Here is an 18,246-nt window from a genome sequence, read left to right as displayed (position 1 = left end):
AAACTGAAGATGTACAATAGGAATACTAAGAAATCTAAACAAGTCCTAACAAACAGGTTTCATTAACTCAAAGTGACACATTTCAGTACATATTCATAAGCCTGGGGAGGAGGGGTTATTATCCGGCTGTAATTGCAGTTGTTCTAACACCTAATAAGCTATGGTTGGAAAAACAAAGGCAGGTTAATTTGTGATTTCCTCTACTCATTTGGAGGCAAATTAAGTGTCAAACAGCTAATACAGAACATATTTCATTTTATGAGATTCTAATTTAATTCTGCGCCATATCGTTGATGCCTTAATATGGGGTGGTTTATCTAAGAAGAGGAGTAATTTATAAACCTTTTTTTTCAATGGAATCTTTAATGATAGGATATGATAGCATAATTATAGCCGTGACTGCTTGTCCTCGACTACACTACAACATCTGACAGCAATTCTATCATCAAGCGAAACCTTTATTTTGAAGGCTTTCTGACTCATATGTATGTAATTTTGCTCCAGAGTAAAACAGGACATAGAATTTCCATCCTCAAGTAATTAAAACAACTTTCTAAGATATCATTTATCTTTCTCAATGAAAAGATCTATAAAGTATACCCCTTGTTGTATTTAGCTTTTGTTTCACACATACGGTGTTTTGAATCCCCCAGAAGTGCTAATGCAGTTGTGAGATTTTTTATGCATTCTTTGTTTCTTCACTTTCACTGTTAAGGATGCTTATCTTCCATTGAAATAAGGAAGGAAGGAAGGAAGGAAGGAAGGAAGGAAGGAAGGAAGGAAGATGGACAGACGGCTAAGAAAGAATTAACTTGGGACTGGGACAACAAGGGGATAAAGCACACACAAAAGAGTTAGCAGCAAAACAACCAACCAAGCCTTGTTTGCCTAACCTCCTGCTCTGTCAAAGAGCTCAAGCAACAGAAAGGCCAAGTCCCCCAAAACTCCGGCCCCATTATCTATGGGCAACTTCTTCCACCCACTGCTGATACTTGCCATTTTCCTTTCTCCTTTTCTCAGTATAAGATTGGTGAAGGCATCAAAATGTAAACCAGCACTTATTCTATTTTCCTAAAAGCCATTCAGCTCTATCAGATAGACAGGAGCAACTGGAGCCAATGCACTTCTCTCTGCCCTACGGCCAGTTCACATATACATTCCTCGATGAAATAAGAGAACTGCTTCTTTGGCAAAGTATTGTTCTATCTGTGTGGTCATATGCAAGTCACCACCTGATGCTGCAACTATCAAATGATGGATTTGCCTACCATATAATCCTGAGAATATTATAGGATGCAAACACACCTGAAATGTATAAGAACTTTCTACTGTTTTTGCTGTCATCAAGAGATCAAAATAACTTTCAGCTAGCGACTAGTTTATTGAAGCTATGGCTCTAAGATAACCACTGAAGTCTTCCAGGAAAACGTTTCTAAAGGTGGATTTACATAAAATATAACAGCCCTAAGAAACATAGTTGAATCCAAACAACCTGAACGCCTGAAAACTATAAAGGCATGACAGTCTCTAATGCCTACAATGAGAACGGGTTCCTCTTCCCCACCCTTCATCTGTAAATTGTCTAATTATGTGACCACATTGATTACAGAGCTCAAGATAGCTCCTGGGTTGCTAGGATTGCCTACAATTCAATAAGAGCAAAAACTAAATACAAGGCAGAGTGTGCTTCAGTAAAATGTGAACATAAGCCAACAGCAGCAAAGACAGGCTTAGTCTGAAAATGAAAGTTGAAGCTACATTTTGTGTCTCTGGGAATCATCTCTACTTACTATACTTCATGTTCAAAATCCAACCTTATATAACGTTCAAAGACCCTGACTGAATCAGCTAAATAGAGACTTGTGGTTGCAAGCTGGGTGAGCGTTCAATGCAACTTCCCCCACTCAGTTCATACACCCTGCCTGAGTCTTCAACACAGAGCTGCTTTATACAAAGTCAGACCATCTAGCCCAGTGCTATTTAATTTTAGTGAGATGTCTAAGGTTTCACACAGAGGTCTATCCCAGCCTTGCATACTGAGACCTTTAACTGGAGATACCAGGAATTGAACCTGGAACCTTACACATTGAAAGACTTTGTTCAGTCATAATGAGAAACCAGGATGTGCCATTGTGTCTGAACCAAGCCAAAGTGTGCACTCGGCCACTGAGCTATGCAAGTCTTCTGTACATCTGCAATACAGGTGTGGGTGGCTGCATGACCCAATGTATGATTTTGGCATGACATTATCCTGCAACTTTTCATACTTGCATTTTTTAGGAATGCTATGGTATCCTAAAAATATTGTATTGATAGCTGGAAAGACTGCAGGAATCAGTGGGCCTCAAACACAACTGTTCTTTATTCAGGACACACAGAAGTTGCTCAAGTTCTTAAGTGGGTCTAGCTGACTGCTTACCAGTTAGCTATGTAAATGGATTCACAGTCCTTGCTGCCTGTGTGGCTCTCGGGATCCCACCATACAACTTTAATGCTATGGTACTGATCCAGGAACAAGGGGAATTTCCCATGACAACGTAATTCTGGGGACACCATGATGTTGTTGTAAAGACTGACTACCAAGATCGGGGATTACATAAGATGGCTGAGGGGCTGAAAGAGAAACTCCACTCTGCAAAAAGTTTGTTTTCTTGCAACAAACAGCGAAGACCTGCCATCTCTGCTCGCTGCAGCTTTAACCAACTGGGTTGGACCCCTCTTCCCACTCACAAAAGCTATCAGTTCCAACTGCTCTTTGAGGAAGAGAAGCAAGACCATTTGCTGTGGTGGGGGTTCATCATCTGGCCTTCCTGAGCCTTACCTGCAGTAGTGGGAGTGACAAGAGGCCGGGAGATTTCAGTAAGGCCCCAGAAGGCCAAGGCCCCACTTGCAGTTGCATTACAGCCATTAGAAAAAGGGTGGGTTCCCAGGCTGCTTCCTGGAGGCCCAGTGAGACCTATCTTTTTTAACTATAAGCAGCCCTTTTCTCACATAGCTGGCCATTCTAAAATATAATACTAAGAATTTGTATCTGCATTTTCTTACTTTTCTTCTCCTTCCTAATCCCTTCTGTGTTGTGTCTTTTTAGTTGATAAGCCTGAGGACAGGGACCATCTTGTATTAATTAATCTGTAACTTGCTACAGGAGCCTTTCTAGCTGAATAAAGGGCATAAACGCTTTAAATAAATAAACAGAACTGTGGGTGCCACTGTAGTGGACTGAAATATCAAAGTAAGTATTAGGGGTTGTATCCAATGATGTTGCTCCACCAGAATTAGGTAACCGCTGGCATAACGGATTTCCTCTTCCCACTGGCATAACGGATTTCCTCTTCCCTACTGTAGCCCCCCATCTGCCCTGGAGCAGATTTGGGGCATGCAGAAGGGGCTGCTGTGGGGAGGAGAGAACAGGGAAGTCCCGTCGCCTGAGGGTTGGATCCAACCTTTAATGTTTGAAAACTCTCAATTTTTTTTATATCCCAGACAGGTAAAATAAACAGGAAGATTACTGAGACCCTGGTGGGCCATCATAAAAGGTTGTTTGCATTGTGTTTGCATTGGTGGGTCACAAGTCATGGAGGCATGCTATAGGCAGAAGTTGGTGTGTTTTGACCTTGACACAGGATGCGAAGTGACTTGCTTATTGGGCCCACATACTGATCCTTCTGAACCCACTGACAAGATTTCCTTTTACTTCTGAGGTACCAAGACTGTGATTTTCACAGCTAGTAAAAGAAAACTGAGGAGAAATGATGGTATTTTGAATAAACCCCTCTTTAGGGTCAAAGAGGGGTTTATTCAAAAGATCATCATTTCTCCTCAGCTTTTGCATTCTGCAGAATTAAATGTGGATTGCACCACTTCAGGCTACAGGGAGGGGGACACTTTCAATGTCCTTCATCCCATCCCTTCCTCCAAATAAAACACCCTGCATATAGAAAGATAGTGGGTGAGGAAGAAGGCTGGACCCTTCTCCTTGAGATACTAAATTTGCTTTGTGAAAGGTTTTTTTTTATGGGAACAATATTAAAAACAAGTTATTTCTCACCTTCAGTCTGAAATAGCGCAGTCCAGCAAAAGCCCTTAAATATCACTGGACAATTAATTTCTCGGACATGGATGCAATTTAGCAAGTCACACTGAAGCCTGATGACATCTGCAAATATACCATGGAACTATCAGGCTACAGTCCTACTCACTATGGAATAAGTCCCATTGAATTCAACAGGATTTATTTCTGAAGTAAACATGGTCAGTTAGGCTCATGCTGTAAGGCTGAGAAAAAGGCACAGCAATTCACAAGTCTTCTTTCCAAGCCAGTTGTGCATACCATTATTCTCATGATGCGTTCACAGATCATCTTTAGAAATGAGTGCACTGGGTGTCTTTAAAAATAAAAAGCAACCTTTTGAGTCCGTTTAATTCAGACCATTCGAATGCATTTTACTGCACAACTGAGTACAATCCAAATAATAACAGATGCAAATAACCTCAATGGAAAAATAAATCACAAGTTCCTGGAAGCCTCCTCTTCTCTTCTGCCTCCCCTACTATAAATACAGTTTTTTTCTTTCTTCTTTAATGCCCATGGAAGACTGCAACACAGATTTATTGCTAGCCTTCAGGCCAATTTCTTCTGAAATTACAATTTGGCTAAGAGACTGATCCAAAATAACTGCTGGTAAAATATTGTGTGTGTAACTTGGGCATGTAGTTAGGATTGTTAATATCAATTAATTCTGCTCACAGTGGAAGACTTGTTTTAAAACAACTTCATTTTTTTTTCTCCAGCATATATGTAATTACACAGCTGTAACTAATAGCCATGGAGAAGCAATCTGCCATCTAAACAACTAGCATTAGTCTTCAAAGTATTGCTTGAGCTTTTCTTCTTTTATTTCCACACTGTGAGTGAGTGATTATTAGAGATGATTAAATGTATATATCAAGCCTTTTAGCAAAGGACTGAACCTGCTTTGTGGATTTGGGTTTTAATGGATTATAGTAGTTCTTCTGGATTTTACAGCCCAAGACATTGGAATATATTTTCTTCCCCTTCTATAATGTTGACATACCTCTCTCCATCTGCAATAAGGCAATGTTTAATTCTGTATAAAGCTTTTCCTCCTTTTTCTAATACATGCTATCACTAGAATTTTTCTTTATCTTGGTGTAAACTGTGTGCTCTGTCACATTTGCTACTTTGTTTGGGTGACAATGTCAATCAAGAGACTGGGTGTACACGCATGCAACAGTCTGGGACTATGAAAACCTACCAAAAAAATGCATCACTTTTCATAGCAGTCACTTGTGAAACACTGGACATTTTGGGATATTTTTAGCAGTGAAAAATTCCAAATCTAATCCAGGAAATGAAAAAGAAAAGGGAAAGAAGGGCAGGGGGTGGGGGGGGCGACACAACACAAACCAGCCCTAGTTTGTCTAGTGGTATTTCACAGGGTTTGGTACTTTTTAATTTAGTGTTTATAGAATGACAACACACAGAATAAATGTCAACAAAATATATAGGTTATAGTTGCTAGCTACCTATTATAAGGTACACTGCTATGGCACTGGCATCGTTTTGCTTCAGCGAACCCACAGGCAGATAAACTCCAGGCATTCCAAGAGTAAATCTTGCCCTTTCGTTGTACTAGAAAACATTTTCAAAGGTATAGTAAAACTTTTAAGCACTGCAGTTTGCAAATCGCGAGGCAACTTCGGGCATGGGTGTTTCATCCTTCGTTCCTTCTCCAGCACATATTCCCTTGTTCTTTCCCTTACCTATCATAACCTACCTACCGTAACCGTGAGGAATTGTTCTTTCTGCCCCAATGCTAGCCATGGATAACACTAACCATGTTTCCCTCTCTTAACCAGAGTTTGAAATGAAGGTTTAAAGTAGGTTTGCAACCCAGGCTAAAAGAGAACCTGATTAGCGTTAACTGTGCTTGCCATTAGTGCAGAAGTAATGCTAAGCCATGGTTAAGGCAGACAGGAGAAAAGCGGGGGGGGGGATTCATGGGGGTGGAAGGGAGAGCACATTGTCAAAGCTGGACTCCACATCACATCTGCACTAGGGCAAAGATTCAAAAACCAGAGGACAAGCATGTGTACACAACTGTGGGAAATCTTCCACCTCTTCGCTAATCACCTGAACGTGTTCTTGGAAACAGGCTTACATGACTTTTGCTCGCTGCATGTTCCTGTAGAGTCAATTTGCACATGTGCCTACATACAAACAGGCATGGCTTTTTAATATGTGGGAAGCCACCCCTCTCATCATGCATACAGGCATACGTGTGAAGCACTTCCTGTTTCTTTGCAACAGCACAGATAAGAAAGTCTTGCAACCAAAAAGCATGGCATCCCAATGTGTGTTGCTGGAAATTATACCCTTGCATGTGCGTATCAGGAATTATGCCTCAGTCCTGCCCTACTGACTCTGAGTTAGGTTCAGCTGAGACCTAGTTAGCAGCCCTGCTCTCATTGGCCCCAGCCTCTAAGGAAACAATGCAAAAGGCTATAGAAAGAAGCTCCTTAGTTTTGCCTTCCTGTAATCTGTAATCCCAAACCTGCCTGTTTTATTTTCATGTTTCTCCTCTTCCTTGCCCTCTTCATGTCACATTCCTGAGCCTAAATTTGCCTTGAAGCCTACCCACTTTTGTCCATTCGCCTGTTCTCTAGTTGATCAGATCCTGTCTTAATCTCCTGGTTAATTAAGAGACATTAAAGCAGAGTTCCCTGTTTTGGACAGATTAGAGAACTCTGTTTGAAAACAAACGGCAATCGCCACACCAACGGCATGGGGAGAGGCGGAGGAAGACCACATGGCTTCCAAAGCCACAAATGTTTGTCTCAAACAGGCCAAAATGTCATTACTGTCTTATGCTTTGGCACAAATCTCAAAGAGTTTTCAGCACAAAGCCCAAAACATGTAAAGTGGGATATGAATTCATGCAGGCAGTTTATTTATGTAAATAAATGTATACAATTGTGGATAAGGTAGTAAAAGTATAGACGTTATGGCACACCAGCAATTAGGCCATATTGGGCCATATACTACATAGCTTTTTGAACAGGAAGGGAAATCTTAAATTTCCAGTCGATTAACAATTTCAGGGCCAATATGGGCTGTGCTGGAAAGCCAACTGAAAAGACATGCCCCTGCGAAATGTAGTGCGGCTGTTGTAGCAATGCTCCCCATGCTTCCAGTTGCATAAACCAAGATCACAGACAGTTACCATGAATCGTCCATCACCTGAAGCTATTCTCCATTACACATGCAAGGTAGCAGGAGAAGAGCACCTCTGAACATGCACAGGGTCCCCCCCTCTCCTTCATTACAATCAACCCACATATATCTGGAATGGAGAGGACACAGCTTACAAACGGTGAGAGTCCCAACAACTGCTGGCAAATCCCGTTAATGGGTCTGTTGCCAAACCAAAGTATCATATTTTCATAGGTTGCCTCAAGCAGTACAGTACCAGGGACCTTCACTTTGCTTCTAGTGGTCTTTAATACGTCAAGCTGCTGTCAAGTGCTGCAAATGTTCATACTTACACATGTAACGGAGGAATGGGAGACGGTTCGTAATGATAACGTCCCTCATGATGTCTTGCGTCAATTGGTACAGGAGGGTGGAATGCTGGGAAAAGATGAGGTGGATCTGAAAAAAGAAACATGGTTTCCAAATCTCATTGTTGTTATAAATCTTAGCAGTATGATTGGTGTTTGTTTGTTTTTTAAATAATCCAACAAGCAGGTCTGTGTGTGCATATTGTGTTAGAAAAATTAACTTTCTGCACTCAGGTAGTCCAAATGCTGAACTCTGTGGGTAAACTCCAACATAAATCCTACTTAGAGTAGACTCATTGAAATAAATGGGATTTAAGTTAGTCATGACTAACTTAAATCCCATTCATTTCAATGGGTCTACTCTAAGTAGGACTTATGTTGGATTTTACCCCATATCTATAACGAATAATGCAAATTGCACACGTTTGTATATTTTCTCTTTTATACCTTTAAACTATTTTGCATAATTCTGACTTTGGGAAGGACAGGAAACTATGCAGGGCACAGGAGCTCTGTGCTACCAGGAAGCATATTCAATCCTGCCGGCTTTTCTAGTTCCAGCAGGCAATGCCCATACCCTGGCAAACCTATCTTAAGAACAGAAGAAAAGGCCTTATACCAGATGAGGCAATCCGTCCATCTAGCCAAGTACTGTCTACTACTTCAACCTTCCACAACCTTCCAGACATTTTGGACAACTCCCAGAATTCCTGACAATTAGCCATGTTGCTTTTTGGCTGATGGGAGCTGAAGTCCAAAGTATGTGGAGGGCACGAAGTTGGGGACCTGGTGTACTCTGACTGGCGGTGACTCTCTAGGATTGTATCATCTGCTAATGGATCTTTTGCCTTCTGCAAGCAAAGCCACAAGGGTCTTAAAAAACGAAAAGAATGCTAACATTCTCAGGAAGTTCATTACTATCCCCATACCAACTTTGGAACTTTTCTGCACCCCTGCAGAGTTGCAGGAGACACACAGCCCTGCCAATAAGGATGGAGAGGCGCATGACAAGGACAGCACTTCCACTGAATCCAATATACCTTTCATTTACCCGAGTCCAAGCCAAGTGTACAAGAGACGGACTTTGGCTCATCCAATTTGCCTTGGCAAGCATGAATATTCATGTCTTAATTTTAATATTCTCTTTTCATCGCTTTAATGGAAAATTACATAAAGAAGTCTTTAATAAATAATTACAGTGCGCATATGTGAAGTGTCAGATCAAAGGGATTGGCTTGCCTTTCATAAGCACACCCTGATATTTATTTTTATTAAAACTTTTTTTAAGTTACAGAAGAAAGAAATCTTAATAAAATACTAGTAAAAATATAGTGTAACAGTGTACATCATATTCAAAACAGCAAAATTGCAGAGTAATACTTGAACTGCTACAGAGAGACCCTGGAGGAATACAAATCTATTCAGTTTCTAAGGAGATTTATACAGGTTTGTGTATATTCTGTGCTAAAATGAATGAATGAATGAATGAATGAGTCCAAATTGCGTACCATGAAAACCAAATTTTGTATCCTGAATACATTATATAAATTAGACAAATATGAGTGGGGCAAGAAATCTTTAGAGCAGGAGTGGGCAACTTGTGGCCCCCCCAGATGTTTTGGCCAACAACTCCCATCTGCCCTAGACACCATAGCCAATGGTACGGGATAACGGGAGTTGTAGGCCAAAACATCTCTAGGGCCCACCCCTGTTTTAGAGCATTGGAGCCCACTTTTAATCACTGGTAGTCCAGCTCAGACTTTCAGGCTTCCTGGATTTCAACATGCACTACCCACATATTTATCTCAGCAACTCTATGCATGTTAGAAACCTGGGCTTTGCTTTTTTTTTTCTAATGAAAGCTGTGAGTTACAGGATATTGAGTCCATCACAAAATGTACATGACCCTGGGTATATACCTCAAGGAGGCACAGCATCTCACAGAACTCCCTAGTCACTGTGCTGACCAAAGACAGTATAACCATAAAGCTGAAAATAAGATCATGCAGTCTACACTCTCATCCCAGCCTTGGGGTAGCCTAGATGAGAAGTGACCAGAGCACAGCCAAAGCTTTTAGCACAAATATAGAGAGGGAAGGAAGGAAGAGATGGATGATGATGACATGATTTGGCAACCACAATGGATGTGGAGGAGAAGGAAAGGCAGGAGTCAAGAATTATCCTATGCTTGGCAAGTTTGTGGGATGGGTAAATATCAAATACATTTCAGTCAAGTACTACTAATTGAACAGTACAACTGAACTAACTTTTAAAAGTTAAAATAGTTACTGTTACTGTAGAAGCTTGTAAGATGTATGAGTCATTTATGTTTTCCCTACGTAAGTCATATGGAAAAACAATTAGCCTGTTGCACGCCATGTGACAGTTTGCAAATACCGGAATTCTTTTTTATGTTACTTCAACTCTCCAGCTGCAAAAAACAATACAGGAAGCCCTGGACCGAGAGGATTGTCACTAAATTCTATGGGAATGTTTCTCCATGGTTTTGAAAAAGCTGAAATTGTCTATTAAAACCACACTGCTATCCACGTCAAAACTGTTTAAATCTAGGCCAGCGATTCTCATACTTTCATCAAGAAACCACTGATGAGCTACAGTGAGCTTTCAAATAGCCCTTAAGCTGACGAAAAAATAAAAGGAAATTCTGAAGCGCTTTTCTGAAGCAAACAATGACGACTTCTTAGTTAAAACCATGGGCCTAACTAGATGTTACACAGGACCCATGGCTGCCAGTAGCGTGCATGTTTTCCAAGTAGAGCTTCATTAAATAAATGCATGATGTGACATCATTGAGTTTAGCGCTTCTCTGCCCCCCCCCCCCAAGCATCAGTCAATAAATTGGAGAAGAGGTGGGAAAACACTAAATTCAGTGATGTGGCTTCATGTGTTTCTTTTACTGGAAGTTACTGTGGTGATGTGTGGGGAAGATGAAGGTCAACAGTACCCACATATCTCCTGTAAATGTCTGCTTAGGCTTAGGCCTTCAATTCCATACTTAAGTGTATTCAACGAAAAATTATTCTCAGAGACACAAATCATATAAAAACCTAACAACGTTTCCCCTTTCCATTCTCCCCCACATGTTCACGACAGCATTAGTGCAGTGTAGAAGGGTCTGAATTTTTATTTGGAAGCCCTTCAAGTAGCCTCCCTCATGGCAGCAACAACATGCAAAAATCTGGTGCACCACAAAGAACATACAAACCAGAATAGTGGTCTACAATACAAGGCTTTAAAAACACTGATGTCAAATATTATTTTTGAACTCTGTAGATTTACAAAAGATAATGTTTACTGTAAGCAAAGCAGACAGCCTATTCATACATTAGGAATTAGTCCCAATATGTGCAAATATAATAAACAAGCTTCTCAGGTACTGTTTACATGAGTAAGAGCACTCATGTAAATTCACATACATCAGATCAGATTCATAACATACTAATCAACCCATAGTTGCCATAAGATGTTTTTAAATGCTATTTCTTTAGATTATGCCTTTTATATCACTTCATGGACAATAACTCAATCCTACATCCTGGAGAATTGCAGCAGATTACTAAGGTAAATGACAAAGTACCACTTACCATAATAATTCCTACTGCCTTTGCTTTTGCCCTCCCCCTGAACGTAAACATCTAGGCCTTGATCCCCCAATGTGATCCATATGGGAAAGCTCTCTGCATCAGTGCCAACCCCCACCAACTTTTACAAGGCTTAGCATGAATTATAGAGACTCACAAGAGCATATAGCTGACAGACATTTCAGTACATGTCAAGCATTTTACATTAATCACTAGCCTCAGAGGTCATCGGGCAGTTTGAAATCAAGACGGAACGTAGAAAGGAGGGTTTTTTAAAAAAAACCTGAGAGATTTCAATTCAAAAACTATTTAATCTGGAAGACTTTTGATGATGTGCCATCAATCCAGGAAGGGGGTATTCCAAGAATACTCCAGAGTAAGAAGGGGTCTGTATTTCAACCACAAAGAAGAACCCATATAGTGAGTGGATACCTTTCTTTGTCTTACTTAAGAATTTGGATTTGGATTCTACACTTGACAGTACTGACTATAAATGCTGTTGATACCTCATAAAATATTGTTTGCATTCATCTCCTCCAAGACAAACATCCCTTCACATTGCTTGAGACCTATACTGCCAAGATCTTATTTCTAAAATAGTCACATTACACAGTGTTCAGTGTTGGTTGCTATGGAACAAGGATATCCTAAAAGAGAGATCAATTCCTTTACAGTTTTTCTAAAATAACGTTCCTAATACTACTCCCTTTTTTTTTAGAAGCAAGTCTGAACATGTCAAGGGCCAAAGTCATCTGGGGCACAAAGGCCAAATCCTAATACGTATTTATTTATTTATTACATTTATATCCTGCCTTTTTTCCTCCTTAAGGAACCTAAAGTTGTACACATAATCCTCCACCTCCATTTTATCCTCACAACAACAACCCTGTGGTGTGGGTTGGGCTGAGAGTCCGTGACTGGCCCAAAGTCACCCAGTGAGCTTCCACGGCTCAGTGGGGACTAGAACCCAGATCTCCCGATTCCCAGTCCCACACTATAGCCACTACACCACACTGGCTCTAAAATGTTAACATTGACTAGAGGTTCACTACAACAAACCCAAGCCTATGCTAGATGCAGGCTCCCCATTAAACACTACTAAGGGCGCAATCTTATGCATGTTTAGACTGAAAAAGTCCTACATCCCAATCAGCCATGCTGGCTGAGGAATGCTGGGAGGGTTTTTTTCTGTCTAAACATGCACAGAATCGACCCCTAAACTAAGAAATGTAACCATTTAAGTCTAGTAAATGGGGAGTGCCATTAGCTCAATGGTTAGGAGCTCAGCAGTAGGACCACATATTTTGCATGGAGAAGATCCCACATTTAATCCGTGGCATCTCCAGATAGAAGGATGAAGTAGCAGGTGTGGGAAAGCTCTCAGCCTGAGACCCTGGGAGCTCCTGCCAGTCAGAACAGACAATACTGGGCTAGATGGATAAATAGCTTGACCTAATAAGACAGTTTCCTATGGGCCTCTGTAGTTTATACAACGCTAAAATTAAAATAAGGGACGCCATCTTTTTTTTTTTAACTGATAGAAGCTCTGTGCTTTTAACATACAGAGTTGAAATCAATTAATTTTTCCCATCACTGCATCTTTGTGCCAGAAAATGGTACACCTGCTGATTTTTGCCTCTTACGCACACATTAGAGACCATGAAAAAGAAGTGGCAACTCGACATTAGTTGTGACTGTGTCTTATGGTTGTTTATTTATCTATTTTATAAGAGTCTTCACACATTTTACCACATATCTATTTTGTCAGTACTTAAGTGCAGTAATTTAGTGCATCCAGCTGCCCAAAAAATCACATGGTTAACTGTGCTTCAACCACAGTAAGCCCCACTCACACCGCAGACAAGGGTTCAGCCTGTGGGCCATGGGCCATGCAGAGTAATTTTGTCTCTCTCATTCAGGTTGGGTTATTGCTCCCTGTTCTTCTGTTGTAGCACTAAAACCAAACTAGTAAACATTGTGAGAAACTCTCCTGTGAATCCAAATTGCAAAGCTGGAGTCTAAAACCTCCACTGCCCCAAAATCAGGTACCAAGCAGGACTCTGATGAGAGACTGCATGGATCATGCCTCAGCTTCCTCAGTTATGTCCAATCCAATATAGATTACAGTCAATATATTGATTTTACATCATGCTATACTGAAACATGTTATAATTACGCAAAGCCCTTGACAAAATGAAAGGAAATCCATGACCCAGATATCACACACACACCTTAAACTCAACAAAAAATAACTGTCTGCTGCTGGTACTCACTACACTATCCCATTAAGAGATACCTTAATGGAGCCTTGGAGATACCCTACCAAGTAAACCAGGCATTTCAAGGGAAACAGTCTGCAGGAGGAGGTCCTTGAAGATGCTTTCCAGTTATATTTATGACAAAGACAAAATTCTCTGAAAATCAGACACATAACTATGCTAATAGCACATGTCATGATAGCATGTTCCTCATGTGTAGAAGAATTAGGGCTACGCACTTCCATGACCAGACCTGTGGATCACTAGTTTTCTATACACAGCTACAAAGCCATGGTTCGGTGGCTCCCTGCATATAAATGGAATGAACACCCCACATATGGGATTGTTGTTGTTCAGTCGTTAAGTCGTGTCCGACTCTTCGTGACCCCATGGACCATAGCACGCCAGGCCTTCCTGTCCTCCGCTCTCTCCTGGAGTGTGCTCAAGGTCATATTCATTGCATTGGTGATGCTATCTAGCCATCTCATCCTCTGCCGTCCCCTTCTCCTTTTGCCTTCAATCTTTCCCAGCACCAGGGTCTTTTCCGGGAGTTTTCTCTTTGCATTAGGTGGCCAAAATATTGGAGCTTCAGCATCAGTATCTGTCCTTCCAATGAGCAGTCAGGGTTGATTTCCTTTAGGATGGACTGATTGGACCTCCTTGCAGTCCAGAGGACTCGTAAGAGTCTTCTCCAGCACCACAGTTCGAAGACATCAATTTTTCGGCGCTTAGCCTTCCTTATAGTCCAGCTCTCACAGCCATACGTTGCTACTGGGAAAACCATAGCTTTGATTATACGAATCTTTGTCGACAAGGTGATGTCTCTGCTTCTTACTATGCTCTCTAGGTTTGCCATAGCTTTCCTCCCAAGCAGCAAGCATCTTTTAATTTCATGGCTACAGTCACCATCTAGAAAGATCTTGGAGCCCAAGAAAATAAAATCTGTCACTGCTTCCATTTCTTCCCCTTCTATATGCCAGGAACATATGGGATTACTACATGTTATAATCTACATCCAGGATTCACAATGATTTTCACAGTGTGGCCTATGAACCAACGTAAGTTGTCATACGACTCTAAGACCATGTTTTGGTAATACATACAATGTAAACATTCTAATTTTGTCTGAAATAAACTTTGTCAAACACTTTTAAAAGCATCTTTTCAGAGCCCTCTTACATTAAGTTCCTCAGTGAATCTTGGTTGCACCTTGTTTGCAGTTTTCAGAGGAGGGGAGGGGACAGGGGAAAGAAAGGCAAAGTATTCCATCATTGTAACAGAGCTGTCTATGTCCACCCCGCATGACGAGGAGAAACCCACATAACTGGCATTCACCATAATTATCCTGCTCTGAGTTTATTATTTACACATGAACAATACAGCTGTGGAACATCATAACTCAAGCATTATGTGTAATAAGTTGCTGTGCACTAGCCATCTCCTGTTGCAACCTTTGACAAAATACCACATGATGATTTTTCCAAAGTGAAGCTAAAACTGCTGAAGCAGAATAAAGTGCCACTAAACTTGGCTACCCCCTATTTATCATACAATTTCCTGACTGATGGTTTCACAAACCAGCTGCTAAGTGTTGTGTACTCTACTGCCAGAAAAGTAACATGGTAAATGGGAGACAGGGAGAATAATGTGCTAAACCAGTGGAATCAATTTTACTGAGGGAATTAAAACTCTCCAGCACACAGGTAAGCAGTAAATTCTACATGCCTGTGGGTGCAAAAAAAAAAAAATCAGACTATGAAACCTTTGAATATTCGTACAGAAATCTTCTTTAAATAGCTATTTGAAAGAGCCCCTATTGAGAGGACTAGCCTGGACCAGACTGAAAACACTGTTAAATACGTAACTGGGTTTCCTGTCGGCTCATTCTCCCTAATATAATATTTTCCTTTTATAATCTTAACAGAAGAATAAGGAGTATGAGTCCTTAAACCTACCTCACCATCTAGTTTCAGTCTTAATATTTTCCCAGTGAAGAAACCACGTACAGACCACCTGACACACCTGAAAATTGGGGGGGTGGGGGGAGAACACAATAAAATGAATAGTGTCTATGGGAGTGGATCGGTTTGAAAATGGAAGCCAATATATCCCAACAGTGAGATAGAATCTTTCCCTTAATGGTCAATGTTACAATGATGCGAAATATTGAGTGGGAACCCATCAAAAGATACTGAACTTTCTTTTTTTTAATTGGTGGCTAAGCTATAATCAAGCTACTGACAATATGGGACACTGGGAATTAGAGGTTTTTATTAAATAGTTTGAATGACAAATGTAATTTGAAACCCATGAATGATAGGAGTAACCCACAGCCGACCTTGGATTTTCTGATGCAGGGTTGTGTACAGCTGAGTTGCCACATTCATATAGGCTACCACCTGGAAGTTACAATGGCAGGTGCCTTTACCCAATGCCCTAGGAGTATCGCTGCTGCAACATTTACCTGGTCAGAAGACATATGGAAGAACGTCCAAGGAATTGGGACTAGCAGTAGTACCATTGCCACTATCTACTCAGCCATCCAACTGTAGGAAAGACATTTTCCATCTCTCTGAATTCCTACAATGACAATAAATAAGAGTTCTCCCAGGCCATTCTGAAGCACAAATTTAAGTTTATTCAGAAAGGGTCGGGGTAGAGCTCAAAGCTGTAATAGACATTAGGCCCTTCTTAGTGATAAATTCTTAGTGAACCACCCAGAGAGCTTGGGCTATTGGGTGGTATAGAAATTAAATAAAGAAATAAATACACTGTGGGCCAGCCAGTTCATTTGGGGTTATTTAACCCATAATGAGCTGTGGCACGTTCTGGGTGTGTGCGGCTGCCATTTTGAATATGCAACCCCCAATTGGAGGTTGTGCTGTGTTGTGCGAAACTGGCTATCATGAGTTATTTGAGGGTTAAACAACCCTCAAACAAGGGTTATATGAGGGTTGTTTAACCGTTGCATAGTACTAAGAACATGTTATCATCCCCCAGACCATAATACTCAGCATGATCTTGAGACAGAAAATGAAATCAAGGAGGCCTCCAAATGAGGAAGTGTTGTAATAATGGGTGACACCAATTTCCCCCACATTGACTGGATAAATGCATGTTCCAGTCACGACAAACAGGTTACATTTCTCAATGTCCTAAATGACTGTGCCCTGGAACAGTTGGTCATAGAACCAACCAGAGGGGAAGCAACCCTAGATTTAATCCTAAATGGTGTCGCCCAGGACCTAGTACAAGTGTTGTTGTGAGTGTTGTTGAATCAACTGGAAACAGCGCTATCAGATTTAATATATATTTAAGTAGAAAATTGCCAAGGAAGTCCAACACAGTCACATTTGACTTCACAAGAGGAAACTTTTCTAAAATGAGGGAACTGGTGAAAAGGAAGTTGAAAGGGGGAGGCAAGCATCCCTTCAAAATGCTTGGAGGTTACTCAAAACCACAATAATAGAAGCTTAGATAAAACGTATACCACAGGTTAGGAAAGGTAGCACCAAGTCCAAGAGGTCACCAGCATGGTTAATGAGCAGTGTTAAGGAAGTTATCAGAGGAAAGAAAGCTTCCTTCAGAAAATGGAAATCTTGCTCAATTTAGGAAAACAAAAGGGAGTAAAAAAGGGAAAATCCATGTTAGACATAATTAGGAAGGGGATTGAGAATAAAACTGCCAAGACCATATTCCCCTTATACAAATCTTTGGCGTGACCACACTTAGAATACTGTGTACAGTTCTGGTCACCTCACCTAAAAAGGGATACTGCAGACTTGGGGAAAGTGCAGAATAGGGCAACTAAAATGATCAAGGGGCTGGAGCAACTTCACTATGAGGGAAGGTTTTTATTTATTTTATTTTTAAAAATTCTTGGCTGCCTTTCAGGGCAGAAGCCCTCCCAAGGCGGCTCACAGCAATAAAACACATAAAAACAGTTAAAATCTTAAAAGGTTACAACAGCTGGGATTATTTAGCTTAGAAAAAAGGCATGTAAGAGGAGACATGATAGAGATGTAAAAAATTATGCATTTTGTGGAGAAAGTGGATAGGGAGACATTTTTGTCCCTCTCTTGTGATATTAGAATCCAATGGGATCATCTCATGAAACTGATTGGTGGGAGATTCAGGACAGGTAAAAGGAAATAGTCCTTCACACAGCACTATGGAATTCACTTCCACAAGGTCTGGTGACGGCCACCAATTTGGATGTCTTTAAAAGGGGACTGGACAAATGCATGGAGGATAAGGCTATCAATGGCTACTAGTCCTGATGGCTATATGCTACCTCCTGTATCAGAGGCAGTACACCTATGTACACCAGTTGCTGATGAACATGGATGGGAGGGTGCTGTTGCACCTGTGTCCTTCTTGTGGGTTGTGCCTGCCTGCCTGTGAGCAGCTGGTTGGACACTGTGTGAACAGAATGCTGGACTAGAGGACCCTTGGTCTGACCCACCATGACTCTTCTTATGTTCCTAACCCTCAAATAACCCAAGCTGCCGAGTTCGCACAACACAGAGCAACTCCCAATCAGGTGCTGCATATTCAAAATGGCAGCAGCACATGCCCAGAACGCTCCATGGCTTGTTGTGGGTCAAACAGCCCACGATGACCCAGCTGTGTCATGAGAACCTGGTCTATGTGAAGGGATTTTTTTATACATGGGGGAACATTCAGGTCATGTAAGCCACTTCCTGCAGTGGTACAATTCATCCAGAATTCTCTGATCATAAGAGAAATGTGATGGGCACACCTTCCAGGAGCCTCTGAATCATGAAGAAATTTGAACTCAGCTA

General features: G+C 41.0%; 1 protein-coding gene across 1 annotated transcript in view; it reads right to left on the bottom strand.

The window, feature by feature from the left end:
- GLI3 (GLI family zinc finger 3) overlaps positions 1-18,246 on the bottom strand; it is a 325,138-nt gene that overhangs the window by 151,016 nt on the left and 155,876 nt on the right. Inside the window, exon 5 of the mRNA XM_084857806.1 lies at positions 7,567-7,672. Within this exon, the coding sequence (XP_084713932.1) occupies positions 7,567-7,672 (106 nt within the window). The remainder of the gene's footprint in view (positions 1-7,566; positions 7,673-18,246) is intronic.

Source organism: Heloderma suspectum, chromosome 5 (genome assembly GCF_057233095.1).
Source record: "Heloderma suspectum isolate Gila_16-S chromosome 5, 16-S_ref, whole genome shotgun sequence".
NCBI lineage: Eukaryota > Metazoa > Chordata > Lepidosauria > Squamata > Helodermatidae > Heloderma > Heloderma suspectum.
This window is presented reverse-complemented; position numbering and strand designations above follow the sequence as displayed.